Here is a 17,882-nt window from a genome sequence, read left to right as displayed (position 1 = left end):
TAGTAGGGTTGTGAACTACTCGATTGTAAGCAAATTCAATGTGGGGAAGATACTCATCCCAAGATTTATGGTTGCCCTTCATGATAGCCTTAAGCATAGTCCCAAGAGATCTATTGACTACTTCGGTTTGGCCATCCGTTTGAGGATGACAAGAAGTTGAAAATTGTAGTCTTGTTCCAAGTTTGCCCCAAAGAGTTTTCCAAAAGTGGCTTATAAACTTGGGATCTCTATCGGATACTATACTTCTAGGGAGACCATGAAGTCTCACCACTTCTCTAAAGAAGAGTTTAGAAATATTTTGAGCATCATCTACCTTGTGGCAAGGAATAAAATGGGACATTTTGCTAAAACGGTCCACTACCACAAAGATAGAGTCATGGCCTCTTGCAGTCCTAGGAAGTCCTAAAATGAAATCCATGCTAATGTCTTCCCAAGGAGCATTTGCAATCGGCAAAGGGGTGTAGAGTCCATGAGGCATTGTTCTAGACTTTTCTTTTAAACATGATATGCATCTAGAACAATGTCTTTGGACATCTTTCCTCATGTGTGGCCAACAAAATTTTGCTTTTAAAAGGTCTAGAGTCTTATCAACTCCAAAATGGCCCATGAGTCCCCCCTCTTGTGATTCTTTGACAAGGAGTTTCCTATGTGTTCCTTGGGGAATGCAAAGTTTTCCCTCTTTAAAAAGATATCCCTCGGACACATAATAACCTCCTTGCGCTCTATGTAGACATTGGGCATAGATGGATGAGAGTTCTTGATCTTCTTGGTAAAGCTCTCTTATGTGATCAAATCAAGAATTTTGGCACCCAATTTTGAAAAGAGTGTATGCCGTCTTGAAAGAGCATCGACCACTGTATTGGTGCTTCCTTTCTTGTATTTGATTACATAAGGAAATTGTTCAAGAAATTCCATCCATTTAGCATGTCTCTTGTTGAGCTTGTGTTGGCCCTTCAAATATTTTAAAGACTCGTGATCACTATGGATGACAAATTCTTTGGACACAAGGTAGTGTTCCCAAGTCTTTAGGGCTCGCACAAGAGCATAGAGCTCTTTGTCATAGATGGGATAGTTGAGGGTGGCACCATGGAGTTTTTCACTAAAATAAGCAATGGGGTGTCCACCTTGCAACAATACCGCACCTATGCCTACCCCCGATGCATCACACTCTATCTCAAAAGTTTTGGAAAAATTTGGGAGAGATAAAATTGGTGCATTGGTGAGTTGAGCTTTTACCCTTTGGAAGGCTTGCTCATGCTTTTCATTCCAACAAAATGCAACATCTTTTTTAACAAGTTCATTCAAAGGAGAAGCTAGACTAGAAAAATTAGGCACAAACCTTCTATAGAAGCTAGCTAACCCATGAAAACTTCTTACATCACTTACATTTTGTGGAGTGGGCCACTCGCGGATGACTTTGATTTTCTCGGGATCTACATGCACCCCCTTTTTGTTTACTATGAAGCCTAAGAAAACTACACTATCTACACAAAAGGTACACTTATCCCTATTTGCAAAAAGACTATTTTTCCTAAGCACTAGAAGAACTTCCCTAAGGTGACTTAGATGGTCTTCTAGGGTTTTACTATACACTAAGATATCATCAAAATAAACTACTACATATTTACCTATACAATCTCTCAAGGTGTGATTCATAAGCCTCATGAATGTACTTGGGGCATTAGTAAGCCCAAAGGGCATCACCAACCACTCATATAATCCAAATTTGGTCTTAAAAGTGGTTTTCCACTCATCACCCTCCTTGATTCGAATTTGGTGATATCCACTTTTAAGGTCAATTTTGGAAAATAGAGTTGACCCATGTAATTCATCAAGCATATCATCAAGCCTTGGGATTGGATGCCTATACTTGATGGTGATGTTGTTGATTGCTCGACAATCACAACACATGCGCCATTTTCCATCCTTTTTGGGCACCAACAAGACAGGTACAGCACAAGGGCTTAGGCTCTTTTGAACCCAACCCTTCTCCAACAAGTCTTGAACTTGTGATTCTATCTCCTTTGTTTCCTCGGGGTTTGTTCTATAAGCAGGCCTATTTGGTAAGCTTGCCCCCGGAATGAAGTCAATTTGATGTTCTATACCTCTAAGGGGACGAAGCCCAATGGGACCCTCATTAGAGAATAGATCTTCAAATTCACTTAAAAGGTGTTATATTTGAGGAGGTAAATTCATAAGTTCACTACTTGTGGCAGTGCATGTAAGTGCTCCTTTACGAAAGATAAGGCTTGGTTGTTCAACAAGAAGCAAATTTTCAAAAACGTTTTCAAGAGGCTTTTCTTGTTGATCAACCTTGTGGGAAGGAACACTCTTCTCCCACACCTTCCTATCCCTAAGGATTTTCTCTTTTTCTAGCGCTTTTTTTTTTGTTTTCCTCACCCCTCTTATGCTTCATTTGTATTTGGTCTTTCACCACTTGAGAATATGGTAAAGGACTAAGTACAAACTTTTTATACTTGTGGGTGAAGGAAATCTCGTTAGTGAGACCATCATGCAAGGTTTTCTTATCAAATTTCCATGGTCTCCCTAATAAGATATGACAAGCTTCCATAGGTACTACATCACATAAAACTTTGTCTTTGTAGTTCCTTATGGAAAACTTGATTTCCACTTGCTTGTCTACATGTAGTTCCCCATTTTCATTAAGCCATTGAAGTTTGTAAGGTTTTGGGTGAGGAACTACTTGTAGCTTAAGCTTTTCCACCATCCTAGCACTACAACAATTACAACTAGATCCACTATCCACAATGAGGGAACATATGTTTTCTAAAACATTGCATCTTGTATGAAATATGTTCTCTCTTTGTGTTTCAATGGATGTGCTAGGGTGATTGTTGAGGGTTCTCCTAATCATAAGCAATTCTCCCTCTAGTGGAGCTACCCTCTCATCCTCTTCCCCTTCCTCTCTCTCACTAGGCTCATCCTCGCCACTAGTGTATTCATCTACACCCTTAAGAAACAAAGTCCTTTGGTTTGGACATTGTGCTTGCACATGCCCTCTACCATAGCACTTGAAACACTTAACATCTCTAGCTCGGATGGGTGGGGTGGAGGTTTCTTTGGTGAAAGGTTTGGTAGGTTCTTTTGGTTTTTCTTTTGATGTACTACCCTCCCTTCTAAACTCCTTCTTGGGATAAAAGTTAGACTAAGGGCTCACCTTTTGACTTGACGTTTTGCGTAAGATTTGTTGCTCAACTTTAATGCAAAGTTGAACCAAGTCATTCAAGTCTTGGTAAGGTAAGAGCTCTACCCTATCTCTTATCTCAAGTGATAGGCCACTAAGGAACCTAGCTATTGTGGTATCCTCCTCTTCTCTAATGGATGCTCTCATCATGTAGAGCTCCATTTTTTTCCTATACTCTTCCACACTCATGTTCTTTTGTTGGAGCCTTTGGAGCTTGTCCATTAACTCCCTATGGTAGTAGGAAGGTATGTGGCGGCGTCTTAGGGCTCCCCTAAGGTCATTCCAATAGGTAATGGGAGGTTCCGTATGAAGACGCCTTTCTCTTTCGAGAGAGGTCCACCAATACATGGCGTTCCCTTGGAAGCTAAGGGTGGCTAGGGGTACCTTACGTTCTTCACTCACCCTATGGCAAGCAAAGAGTTGTTCTACTTTCATCTCCCAATCTAGGTAGGTTTCTACATTCTCCTTACCATGGAAGTGAGGTAGGTCTACTCTAGTTTCCCTTGGCCCCTCTTGCTCCCTTTGCCTATTCCTTCTAGGGGGTGGTTGGTAATAGTCATTAATTCTAAAGGCTTCCCTCCCCTAGAGACTCATTACTCCTAGATGCATGAGTATGAGTTTTCTTTGATTTTTGTGATTTTTGGGATTTCTCTTCTTGGGCTTTATCCAATTCATTAATTTTTGTCTCATTCTCCAATTGTCTAAAAGAAATCATTTGCACAGCTTGTGAAACTTCTTTTAAAAGAGATTTTTATAGATTTTACTTCACTTTCAATAGACTTTGGAGAGTGAGGAGGAGAAGACATGGCTAAAGTTTTTTTGTGTATATAAGTGTTTTGCCTTGAGGAAATTTAGGAAAGTCAAAGAAGGTAGTTTTCCAGGTAAGGAAGGTGAGTCACAAAGAACTACTTAAGTACCAAGCCTTTGCCTTAGCCAAAAACTATCCCTCATTGTCTTCACACAAAACTTTCTCTTAGTAAACTACTTAGAACACAATTAAGTTGAGAATTTTTTTTCAATGCAAGAAATCAATGTAAGCTAACTAATCAACAAAACTAGACGGTTTTAACAAAGCTTAACAAAACAACCACACATACAAAGCGTTACTAATTAATCAATAGAAAAGCAACTAAAAACAATTAACAATTGCTAATTAAAGAGTTCTACACTAGTCGGTCCTAGGTGAGGCTTCTTGGACACTTGGAGCCCTTGAAGACACACTCACCGTCTAATAATGTAATTAAGAGGTAATTAACACAAACTAAGTTGCAAGGAAATTAAGAAAACTCCCTTTGTTGATCCTCTTTTTGCTAAAGGCACTTCCTTGTTGTCTTTGCTTGTTGGCCCTCCAAGTGTTTGTGGTGTTTTCAAGAAAGCTTGATTCTGCCTTGTCTTTGTTTCCCCTTAGAATGAAGGTCTTAATTCTCCAATTCCCGCACCTATCAAAAGACTAGACCTTACCCAAGTCAAGTTTCCATTCAATTAAGCACCAAGGGAGAATAAATTCCAGCACCAAATTAGAGGTCAAAGAACAAAAGCAAGAAACAATTTAATTGAATAAAACAGTACCACCAAAAGGAGTTAGATTATGACAACTAGAAAGAGGTCCAAGAAATATTAAGCAAGCAAATAAAAGGTACTCAAATAAAGGTAGTCACACAAAAGAATTCCTAAGAATGGCACTAGAATTAGATTACAAAATAAAAAACAGCACCACTGGAAAATTGTTGTGGGCCGTTTTCCCCAATTTATGCTGAGCTGTGCTTTTTAGATTTGATTCTGAAATTTGATATGCAAGATATTCAAGATCTTAGCTAAAATCTGGCTTTGGAATCACTCAAAACGCATGAACCATTTTGTTTTAATAAATTTTTCAATTTCAGTGTTCAGTTACGCCAGCTGTAGCGCCTCAGATTTGCACACTGATTTTAAAATATTTATCATTTTTTTTTCTGTTGACTCTTTTGAGCTAATTCTTTTTTTGTCTTTTCTGTAACACTTCAAACTTGCATATTCCAGAGAATCAAAATTTTCCTATGAGTGAAAATATTTTTCTGGAACAAAACAGCCAGCACAGAGAAAGTGAAACAGGGGATTCTGGAAAAACTGGAAAAAACAGTAAGATACCAAAATTTAAACACAATGGAATTGAGAAAAGGAATTTGTGTAAGATCTAAACACAAATAGGACCTCAAACTAAAATTAAAAAGGCACCAAAAGATCAAATGAACAGCAGATTCAAAGCAAAAGCATATACCCAAAAACAAGAAACAATCAAGCCAATCAAAGGACTACTATGAATTGATGACATTGTGGATGAACATGACTTGACAAAACATATATGGATTCAGAAATTAAAGACTCAAAGAGCATAATATGAACCAAATTAAAAGTGCAATAAAGACTCAAAAACCTAAAAGAAAACAGCAACTGAAAGGTGTATGGAATCCTATCACAATTTGCACAAGAATTGTTCAAGATCAATTGAACAAAGTGCACCGGTTGGATCTTCCAAATAGCACACCAAAACAAATTAAAATTTAAAAAACAGCAAGACAATTATGGAAATAAGATGAACAACATGAAATAAAGAAGAACTAAAAATGAATAGACCAAGAACAACTCATCTTGAAGAACCTAAGCTCATGATACCAAATGATGGCAAATTCATGAAGTTCTTCTTGAATCATGTAAATGATGGTGCGGAAGCCATGGATGTGTGTGTGCAAGATCCTCCTAAGAGCTATGGTGATCTTGAAGGTGCATGGTATGTATGGAAGTTGGGAGGTTCGGCCAGCCCAAGGAAAGGTGAAGGATATGAAGATTAGAGCCTAGAATCTAGGTAGAAGAAAAGCTTGGCACAAAAATGGCAGCATAACTTTACTCACAATAATCTTGGAAAATACAAGAGATGGCCTTCCTATTTATAAGCTATAGGGCCGTAAAAACTAAGCTAATTCCTAATGAAATGAGAGCCAAATGAAATGCACAATGACAAGGCACATGTGCTCATGACCGGCCAAGTAAACAAGTTCTAGAATGTTCACTCATTTATGCTTTCTAACACTACTCTAATTACTAAGCACCCCTAATGGGCCTCCATGTAACATGTACAAGGCTTTCTCTCTTCCATCCGTGGCTTCATCCAATTGGGCGTGAATGGGCTTAGCCATTGACCTTGTAATAGGGCCTAGACGGTCTAGGTCTCCTCCTAGACGCTCCATGTGTAGCCTTCCCTCATCACGTCCTAGACGCTCCTTCCTTGAGTCTAGACGCTCATCACGGTCTAGCTTTGGGTCTTGGCTTCCATGGTGAGATGTGCTTGGCCCTCCTCCATCAATACTGATGGTACCATCAGTGTTATTGGTAGTAAGAATATTGATGGTACCATTAGTGTTATTAGTACTAATAATGCTGATGGTAGCGTCAATGTTATTCGTAGTAATAATACTGATGGTCCCATCTGTGTTATTGGTAGTAATAATGTTGATGGTCCCATCTGTGTTATTGGTAGTAATAATATCTATGGTACCAACACGGTTGTTAGTAGTACAGTTATTAGTAGTTATAATACTGATGGTACCATCAGCATTATTACATCCAATAACACTGATGTTTTTTGTAGTAATTGATCCTGCCTGTTGACCAGGACGCAAGAACTTTGCCTCGTTAGATCTGGATCGACTCTGCGCCGTGTTAGCTTCGGTCCTTCGCCTTGATTCGCCTCAAGAACCTGCAAAAACACAGAACGGCGCCGCTGCGGCCGATCATGCTCCGACGCCCAAGTCAGCGACTGAACCACCAAATACTAAGAGAAAACTCAAGAACTCTATGGAACCGTGCAAGATTCTCTCTCAGCGTACTCTAGTTCTCGCAAGCGTAAAAGAAGTAATCTAAAACGCGCGCGTACCTCAGAAGTTCGTTAGAATCTCTTATATACCTGTGTACTTTCTCTCTCCTGACAGTTACACATCTGGACACGTGGCTCACATCAAGCTGTACACGTGTCACCATTTGGAGCATCCTTGACTTGGGCGCCACTTCTTACTGTTCAGGCTTTTGGCTAAGTTACTTATGCATGAAATAACTCATCGCACAGCTGCCTTGGAGCGTGATCCCTTCTACGTGGCGAGTACGGGTGCCTTCATACACACCTTCCCTGTGTTCTCGCCGGCCGCCTTCATGATTTACTTCTCTTGCTTCACCGTGCATGTTCAGGCGAGCTGTTCCCCGACCTCAACCTTTGGTTAGCTAGGGAATGACCACCTGACGACCTCATCCTCTGCTTCGAAAACCTGGAACAAACCTCCCTGATCCTTCGGCGATGTACTCCTTTCGGCGATCTCTGATCGCTTGGTCGTCTAGGCTCGCATCCGGCGGTTTCATCTTAAACCCGATGACCGCCGGTTTAGGTATGCTGGAGATCGGAACACGCCAACTTACTAACTGGCGACTACACGAGCCCCCCGACTTCCTTCCCTTCTGCCAGCCACGAGCCCTGTTTAACACGCCTACATAATAGCTTGCTGCCACATCACCACTTCCGACTACCAGGGCGGTACAGTAATAATACTGATGGTTTCATCTTTGTTATTGGTAGTAATAATGTTGATGGTATCATCAGTTTTATTGGAAGTAATACTACTGATTGTACCATCAGTGTTACTGGTACTAATAATACTGATGGTACCATTAGTGTTATTGGTAGTAATAATACTCATGGTACCATCAGTGTTATTGGTAGTAATAATGCTGATGGTCCCATTTGTGTTATTGGTAGTAATAATACTTATGGTACCATCAGTGTTATTGGTAGTAATAATGCTAATGGTACCATCAGTGTTATTGGTAGTAATAATACTTATGCTACCATCAGTGTTATTGCTAGTAGTAATGCTAATGGTACCATTACTGTTATTTGTAGTAATCATACTGATGGTCCAATCTGTGTTATTGGTAGTAATAATGCTGATGGTACCATTAATGTTATTGGTAGTAATAATACTGAAGGTACCATCAATGTTATTGGTAGTAAAAATACTGATGGTACCATCAGTGTTATTAGTAGTAATAATAGTGATGGTACCATCAATATTATTGGTAGTAATAATAGTGATGGTACCATCAATGTTATTGGTAGTAATAATATTGATGCTCCCATCTGTGTTATAGGTTGTAATAATGTTGATGGTCCCATCTGTTTTATTGGTAGTAATAATATCTATGGTACCAACACATTTATTAGTAGTAATAATACTGATGGTACCATCAACATTATTACAACCTATAACACTGATCTTATTTGTAGTAATAATACTGATGGTCCCATTTGTGTTATTGGTAGTAATAATGATGATGGTAACGCCAGTGGTATTGGTAGTAATAATACTGTTGGGACCATCAGTGTTATTGGTAGTAATAATACTGATGGCACTATCTGTCTTATTTGTAGTAATAAGACTGATCGTACCATCAGTGTTATTTGTAGTAATGATTCTGATGGTACCATCAGTGTAATTGGTAGTAATAATACTGATGGTACCATCAGTGTTATTGGTAAGAATAAGACTGATGGTACTATCAGTGTTATTTGTAGTAATAAAGCTGATGGTACCAACAATGTTATTTATAGTAATAGTACTGATGGTCCCATCTGTGTTATTGTTAGCAATAACGTTGATGGTACCATCAGTGTTATTGGTACTAATAATACTGATGGTACCATCAGTGTTATTGGTAGTAATAATATTGATGGTACCTTCAGTGTTATTGGTAGTAACAATAGTGATGGTACAATTAGTGTTATCGGTAGTAATAATGCTAATGGTACCATTAGTGTTATTGTTGGCAATAATATTGATGGAACCATCAGTGTTACTGGTGGCAATAAGAATGATGGTACCATTAGTGATGGAAGAGGGCCAAACACAACCTTCCATGAAAGGCAAGAGCCAAGTCAAAAGCGTCTAAGATTAAGCTAGGAGCGTCTAAGACCAAGCTATGAGCGTCTAAGACAAGCTAGGAGCGTCTAGGACAAGAAGGCCAAGCTAGTAGCGTCTAGGACAAGTTAGGAGCGTCTAGGACAAGAAGACTTGGATCAAAGCTATGAATGGGAGAGTGGCATACTAGCACATATTTCGTGAAGGCCCATCAAGTTTAGTTTAGCTTTAATTGGGGTGTAAATAGCATAGCCATGTGGACAAATGTTTATTTTTCTGCACATTAGAATTAAGGAGGAGTTAACCTTGATTAGCTAAAGGTTTCTAGAAGCCTTCACTAATCAAGGGACGGTTTTGAGAAGCCATGTGCACCTATGTGCACCCATGTGCTCCATGTGCCATGTGCCTCCACATTTCCATTTCATTTGGCTTACATTTCATCTTCTCTTAGCTTAACATTTACGGCCTCCTTAGCCTATAAAAGGAGAAGCCTATCACTTGTATTTGGAAGATTAATGAGAGTAATGTTATGCTGCCAATTTAGTGCCATACATTGCCTTTGCCGAGTTTCTAGGACGTAATCTTCTCTTCACCATTTACCAAGAGGGTTGGTCGAACCTCCCTTTTTCCATACACTTCATGCACCTTCAAGGTCACCACAACTCCTAGGAGGACCTTGCCCACTTTCACCATAGCTTCCGCACCATATTCACAAACATCCAAGAAGAGCTCCATGAGAATGCCATCATTTGGTATCATGAGCATAGGTTCTTCAAAGATGAGTAGTTCTTGGTCATTTTCATTTTGAGTTCTTCTTATTTCCTTGTTGTTCATCTTTACATTCCATTTTGTCTTGCTGTTTTTTTATTTATTTTTGTTTGAATTGGTGTGCTGTTTTGAAATTCCAATCGGTGCATCTTGTTCAATTGTTCTTGAGCAATCTTTGTGCAATTTTTGGTAGGATTCCATACACTTTGTGTTGCTATTTTTTTATTTTAGGTATTTGAGTCCTTATTGCAATTTTATTTTGTTCCTTTTATGCTCTTTGAGTCTTTTAATTTCTGAATCTATATGTGTTTTGTCTAGTCATGTTTTTCCAAAATGTCATCAAATCATAGTAGTAATTTGTTTGACTTATTTTGTCTCTTGATTTTGGTCTAAATGTGTGATTTGAATCTGCTGTATTTTTGATCCTTTGGTGCCTTTTATTTTTTAGTTTGAGTTCATATTTGTGTTTAGATCTACACAAATTCCTTTTCACCAATTCCATTGTGTTTTTCTTTTGGTATCTTGCTGTTTTTTCCAGTTTTTACAGAATCCCCTGTTTTGCATAACTCTGTGCTGGCTGTTTTGCATAAGAAAATTATTTTCCCACATAGGAAATTTCTGATCCTCTGGATTATGCAAGATTGAGGTGACAGAAAATACAAAAAAAGAATCAGTTCAAAAGAGTCAATAGAAAAAAAATGATAAATATTTTAAAAACAATGTGCAAATCTGGCGCTACAGTTGGCGTAACTGAACACTGATTTTAGAAAATTTATTAAAACAAAATGGTTCATGCGTTTGGAGTGAAACCAATGCCAGAATTTAGTTAAGATCATGAATTATTGGCATATAAATTTTCATAAGCAAATCTTAAAAGGAAAGCTCAGCATAAATCGGGGAAAATCACGCTCTCTGGCCCACAACAATTTTTCAGTGGTGCTGTTTTTGATTTTGAAATCAATTCTAGTGCTATTCTTAGGATCCATTTTGTGTGCCTACCTTTCTTTGAGTACCTTTATTTGCTTGTCTAATATTTCTTTGGAACTCTTTCTAGTTGTCACAATTTAATTCCATTTGTGTGGTACTGTTTTTCCAATTAATTTGTTTCTTGCTTTAATTCTTTGGCCTCTAAATTTGGTGCTGGATTGTTTCTCAATTGGTGCTTATTTGAGTGGAAATTTGACTTGAGTGAGATCTAGTTTGCTTGATAGGTGCTGGATTGGAGAATTAATTCCCTAATTCTAAGAGGAACAAAGGCAAGGGCAGAAAACAAATACCTACCAAAAACACCACAAACATTGGAAGGCCCAACAAAGAAAAGACAACCAACGAAGTGCCAATAGCAAAAAAAAGATCAACAAAGGGAGTTTCCTTTACTTTTCTTTGCAACCTAACTTTTGTTATTTACTTCTTTAATTACGTGATTAGACGGTGAGTGTGTCTTCAAGGGCTCCAACTGTCCAAGAAGCCTCACCTAGGGCCGACTAGTGTAGAACTATCTAGTTTAGCAATTGTTAATTGTTGAAATTGCATCTCTTTGCTTTAGATAGTTACGTTTTTAACTGTTTTGTTTTACTTAACGCTTTGTTAATTCTTGTTTGGTTAATTAGCTAGCTTGCATTGCTTTCTTGCATTAAAATTTTGATTTCTCCAACTTAATTGTGTTTTAAGTGGTTTACCAAGAGAAAACTTTGTGTGAAGACATTAAGGGATAGTCTTTGGCTAAGGCAAGGCTTGGTATTTAAGTAGTCCACTGTGACTCACCTCCCTTACCTGGAATAACAATTAACACTGATGGTACCAATAACACTGATGGTACCATAAGGATAGTTGCCAATAACACTGATGGTACCATCAGTATTATTGCCACCAAGAACACTGATGGTCCCATCGGTATTATTTCCACCAAGAATACTGATGGTACCATCAATCTTATTGCCACAAAGAACACTAATGGTACCATCAGTCTTATTACCACCAATAACACTGATGGTACCATCAGTCTTATTGCCACCAATAACACTGATGGTACCATAAGGATAGTTGCCATTATTGCCACCAATAACACTGATGGTACCATCAGTATCATTGCCACCAAGAACACTGATGGTACCATCAGTATTATTGCCACCAAGAACACTCATGGTACCATCAGTATTATTGCCACCAAGAACACTGATGGTACCATCGGTATTATTTCCACTAAGAATACTGATGGTACCATCAATCTTATTGCCACAAAGAACACTGATGGTACCATCAGTCTTATTGCCACCAATAACACTGATGGTACCATCAGTCATATTGCCACCAATAACACTGATGGTACCATTAGTCTTATTGCCACCAATAACACTGATGGTACCATCCGTATTATTGCCACAAATAACACTGATGGTACCATCAGTCTAATTGCCACCAATAAAACTGATGGTACAATCAGGATTATTGCCACCAATAACACTGATGGAACCATCAATATTATTACTACCAATAACACTAATGGAACCATCTGTATTATTACTACCAATAACACTAATGGAACCACGAGTATTATTACTATGAATAACACTGATGGTAAGATCAGTATTATTACTACTAATAACACTGATGATACCACCAGTATTATTTCCACCAAGAACACTAATGGTACCATCAACATTTTTACTACAAATAGCACTGATGGTACCATCAGTATTCTGGACACCACGAACACTTATGGTACCATCAGTATTATTACCACCAATAACACTAATGTTACCATCAATATTATTGCCACCAAGAACACTAATGGTACCATCAGTAGTATTACAACCAATAACACTGATGGTACCATCAGTAGTATTACAACCAATAACACTGATGGTACCATCAGTATTAATCCCACCAAGAACACTGATGGTACAATCAGTATTATTGCTACGAATAACATTGATGGTACCTTCAGTATTATTGCATCTCTTTGCTTTAGATAGTTACGTTTTTAATTGTTTTGTTTTGCTTAACGCTTTGTTAATTCTTGTTTGGTTAGTTAGCTAGCTTGCATTGCGTTCTTGCATTAAAATTTTGATTTCTCCAACTTAATTGTGTTTTAAGTGGTTTACCAAGAGAAAACTTTGGGTGAAGACATTAAGGGATAGTCTTTGGCTAAGGCAAGGCTTGGTATTTAAGTAGTCCACTGTGACTCACCTCCCTTACCTGGAAGACTACCTTCTTTGACTTCCCTAAATTTTCTCAAAGTAAAATACTTCTACACACAAAGCTCTAGTCATGTCTGCTTCTTCTCATTCTGCAAAGTCTATTGAAAGTGAAGTAAAATCTTTGAAAACTCTTTTGAAAGAAGTTTCACAAGCTGTGCAATTGATTTCATCTAAACAATTGGAGAATGAGGCCAAAACTAATAAATTGACTAAAGCAAAGGATGAGAAGTCTCAATTTTCAAAAAAATTACATTCTCATGCATCTAGCTCTAAACATCATGATTATCTTGGGGAAGAAAGTCTTAGGACAAGTGAATATCATCATAGGAGAGCTAGAAAAGAGAGACAAGAAAACCTAAAGGAAGCTAAGGTAGAGCTACCTCATTTCTATGGAAAAGAAGATGTAGAAACATATCTATATTGGGAGATGAGGGTAGAGCAATTGTTTGCTTACAGCCATGTGAGTGAAGAAAAGAAAGTACCCTTAGCTACCTTAAGTTTTCAATGTGATGCTATGTATTGGTGGAATGCCCTAAAAAGAGAGAGACATCTCCACAAGGACCCTCCCATTACATCTTGGAATGACCTTAGGGGAGCCTTGAGATGTCGCCATATTCCCTCACATTACAATAGGAAGTTGATGGACAAGCTCCAAAGACTTCATCAAAAAGATATGAGTGTAGAAGAATATTGGCAAAAGATGATATCATATATTGAGAGGGCAAGGATTAACGAGGACAACCATACCACCATAGCTAGGTTTCTAAGTGGTCTCAAACTTGAGATAAGAAACAAAGTTGAACTTTTACCTTATAGAGATTTAAATGACTTGATTCAACTTAGCATTAAGGTTGAAAAACAAATTTTGAGAAAACAATCAAGTCAAAAACAAAGTTCATACTATGTATCTAATGACAAGGATGAGTTCCATAGAGGAAAAGAACATATACAAGAACCATCTCTAGAACTTTCCCAAAACCTAACCAATCATATCTCTCACACTCAAGCTAGAGAAATTCCATGTTTAGAATACCTTGGCAATGATCAATTGGCATCTTTGTGTGCCATCAATGTTATTGGTGGCAATAATACTGATGGTACCATCAGTGTTATTGGTAGTAATAATACTGATCTTACCATCAGTGTTATTCATAGTAATAATACTCGTGGTTCCATCAGTGTTATTGGTAGTAATAATACAGATGGTTCCATTAGTGTTATTGGTAGTAATAATATTGATGGTTCCATCAGTGTTATTGGTGGCAATAATCCTGATTGTACCATCAGTTTTATTGGTGGCAATTAGACTGATGGTATCAACAATGTTATTAGTGGAAATAATACTGATCCTGCCTGTTGACCAGAACGTAGGAGCTTGCCTCGTCTAAGGATCGACTTGTGCACCGCTTCAAACGTCCGTCCTTCTCCAAGATCCACCTCAAGAACCTGCAAAAGAATAGAGCGGCGCCCCTGCGGCCGATCGCACTCCAACGCCCAAGTCAGTGACCGAACCACCAAATACTGAGAGCAAGAACGCTCAAGAAATCTCAAGGAACCGTGCAATGTTCTCTCTCACAGTGTGCTCTAGAACTCGCAAGCGTAAAGAGTATAATCTGAACGTGCGTACCTCGAAAGTTCGTTGAGAACTCTTATATACCTGGTCACTTTCTCTCTCCTGGCAGTTACAGATTTAGACACGTGGCTCGCATCCAACTGTACACGTGCCATCATCTGGAGCCTCCTTGACTTGGGCGCTGCTTCTACTCTCATTTTGCTAAGTTACTTATGCATGGTACTGCCCAGTGCATAGCTAACTTGGGAGCGCGATCTCTACTGGAATTGGCGAGTTAGGGTGCCTTCGTACACCTTCCCTGTGGTCTCGCCGGCCGCCTTCATAATCTGCACCACCTTCATCTCTGGCGATGTGCTTGCTCTGGCGATCTCCAATCACTAGGTCGCCTGAGTTTACATCTGGCGACTTCATCTTTAACCCGATGATCGCCGATTCTGGTATGCTGGAGATCGGAACACGCCAACTTAATAACTGGCGACTTCACGAGCCCACCGACTTCCTTCCCTTCTGCCAACCTGGCGCCTTGTCAACACGCCTATACTGTAGCTGGATGCCACGTCATCACTTCCGACTACCAGGGCGGTACAAATACTGATGGTACCATCAGTGCTATTGGTGGTAATAACACTGATGGTACCATCTGTGTTATCATTAACACTGATGGTACCATCAGTGTTATTTGTGGCAATAATACGGATGGTACCATCAGTGTTATTGGTGGCAATAAGACTGATGGTACCATCAGTGTTATTGGTGGCAATAAGACTGATGCTACCATCAGTGTTATTGGTGGCAATAAGACTGATGGTACCATCAGTTTTCTTTGTGGCAATAAGATTGATGGTACCATCAGTATTCTTGGTGGAAATAATATCGATGGTACCATCAGTGTTCTTGGTGGCAATAATACTGATGGTACCATTAGTGTTCTTGGTGGAAATAATACTGATGGTACCATCAGTGTTAATGGTGGCAATAGTACTGATCGTACCATCAATGTTATTGGTGGCAATAATACCGATGGTACCATCAGTGTTTTTGGTGGCAATAATACCGATGGTACCATCAGTGTTTTTGGTGGCAATAATACCGATGGTACCATCAGTGTTATTGCTGATGGTCCCATCAATGTTATTGGTAGTAATGATACTGATGGTACCATCAATGTTATTGATAGTAATTGTATTGATGGTTCAATCAGTGTTATTGGTAGTTGTACCGATGAGGTCATCGGGTGTGATGACGTGGCAGCAAGCGACAATATAGGCGTGTTGAACGGGACACCTGGCCGACTGAAGGGAAGTAAATCGGGAAGTCAGTACAGTCGCCGATCGCTAAAGTGGCGTTCTCCGATCTCTGATGTGTGTAACCGGCGGTCACCAGAGTTGCGTCACAGTCGCCGTATGTGAGTACTAGGAGATCAGGTGGTTAGGGATCGCTGGGGAATGCCAGGAGATCAGGTGGTTTACACACCGCCGAAAGGGGCACATCGCCGAACGATCAGGAAAGCTTATTTAAGGTTTCCAAGAGGTACAAGTATGGAAGACGAGTGATATGTTTGTCACGTAGCAGCGGAGAATGAGGTTATCAGATGATCACCCCTAGCTAGAGGTCGGGTCGAGGGAACAATTTCCCAGAACATGCATGGTGTGCAAGTGAAACAGATCGTTATGGCGGCAGGCGAGACCACAGAGATGGTGCACGTGGTGGCACCCGGTACTCGCCACTTAAGGGGTCGCGCTCCAAGGAAAGTCGTGCACCGAGTTACTCCCTGTGTGGATAACTTAGTCGAATGGCGAGAAGAGTAGAAGTGACGCTCAAGTTGTGGAAGCCTCAGATGACGACACGTGTAGGGTTGGATGCTACCTGTTACTCCATTCCAGATGATGACACGTGTAGGGTTGGGTGCAATAGAGAAATGACGCTCAAGCTATCCTAGCTCAGATGGTGACACGTGTACAGCTGGATGTGAGCCACGCGTCCAGAGGTGTAACCGTCAGGAGAGAGAAAAGGCTCAGGTATATAAGGAACACTTAACAGATTTTTGAGGTACGCTTTTCAGAATGCATTTCATACACTGAGATTCACTACGCACGGTTCCTTGAGTTGAGATATTCTCTGAGTTATTGGTGATTCCTCCACTGACATGGGCGTCGGAGCGCGATCGGCCGCAGTGGCGCCACTTTGTTTTCTTCAGGTTCTTGCGAGGAATTAAGGCATGAAGAGCAAAAGCTAATGTGGTGCGAGGCTGATCCAGAGGAAAGATCTTTGACGTGGCAAGACTCTTGCACTCAAGTCAAGCGGCAGGATCAGTAGTAATAATACTGATGATTCTAATGGTTCCATCAGTGTTATTGTTGGCAATAATCCTCATGGTCCCATCAGTGTTATTGGTGGCAATAATACTGATGGTACCATCAGTGTTATTGGTGGAAATAATACTGATTGTACCATCAATGTTATTGGTCGTAGTAATATTGATGGTACCATCAGTGTTATTGGTGGCAATAATACTGATGGTTCCATCACTGTTATTGCTGGCAATAATCCTGATGGTACCATCAGTGTTATTGGTGGCAATAATACTGATGGTTCCATCAGTGTTATTGGCGGCAATAATCCTGATGATACCATAAGTGTTATTGGTGGCCATAATCCTGATGGCACCATAAGTGTTATTGGTGGCAATAATCCAGATCGTACCATCAGTGTTCTTGGTGGCAATAATCCTGATGGTACCATCAATGCTATTGTTCGTAATAATACTGATGGTACTATCAGTGTTATTGCTAGTAATAATACTCATGGTACCATCAATGTTATTGGTAGTAATAATACTGATGGTTCCATTAGTGTTATTGGTAGTAATAATGCTTATGGTACCATCAGTGTTATTGGTGGTGTTCCTGCCGGTTGACCTAGCGCAAGAGCGTTGCCCTTCTGTCCACACCACGAAAGCCTCTCTCAGAACCTGCAAAACACACGGTGGCGCCTCTGCGGCCGGTGGCGGTCCGACGCTCAAGTCAGTGACACGAACACCCAAAACTCAGAGAAAAATATACTCCGTAGAACCGTACTAAAGTGCACACAACCCTAGTAATGAGCCGTAATGAAAAACGTACCTCTACAAATTCTGTTAAGTTTACCTTTGTAGCTAGGTTTTTTCTCTTTCCAGGTCGTTATGCTTTTGGACGCGT

At 39.7% G+C, this 17,882-nt stretch overlaps 2 protein-coding genes across 2 annotated transcripts; one reads left to right on the top strand and one right to left on the bottom strand.

Moving 5' to 3' along the window:
- Positions 1 to 11,681: 11,681 nt before the first annotated feature.
- On the bottom strand, positions 11,682 to 14,265 carry LOC137815511 (uncharacterized). Its single transcript, XM_068618627.1, has 3 exons — positions 14,146 to 14,265; positions 12,375 to 12,611; positions 11,682 to 12,320 (listed from the first exon to the last, which is right to left on the bottom strand). The coding sequence occupies exons 1-3, from the start codon at positions 14,263 to 14,265 to the stop codon at positions 11,682 to 11,684; spliced, it is 996 nt and encodes a 331-aa protein (XP_068474728.1).
- An 85-nt stretch (positions 14,266 to 14,350) lies between these two features.
- LOC137815510 (uncharacterized) lies at positions 14,351 to 17,602 on the top strand. Its single transcript, XM_068618626.1, has 3 exons — positions 14,351 to 14,425; positions 15,264 to 16,090; positions 17,035 to 17,602. The coding sequence occupies exons 1-3, from the start codon at positions 14,351 to 14,353 to the stop codon at positions 17,600 to 17,602; spliced, it is 1,470 nt and encodes a 489-aa protein (XP_068474727.1).
- Positions 17,603 to 17,882: the final 280 nt, after the last annotated feature.

Source organism: Phaseolus vulgaris, chromosome 1 (genome assembly GCF_000499845.2).
Source record: "Phaseolus vulgaris cultivar G19833 chromosome 1, P. vulgaris v2.0, whole genome shotgun sequence".
Classification (NCBI taxonomy): Eukaryota; Viridiplantae; Streptophyta; class Magnoliopsida; order Fabales; family Fabaceae; genus Phaseolus; species Phaseolus vulgaris.
This window is presented reverse-complemented; position numbering and strand designations above follow the sequence as displayed.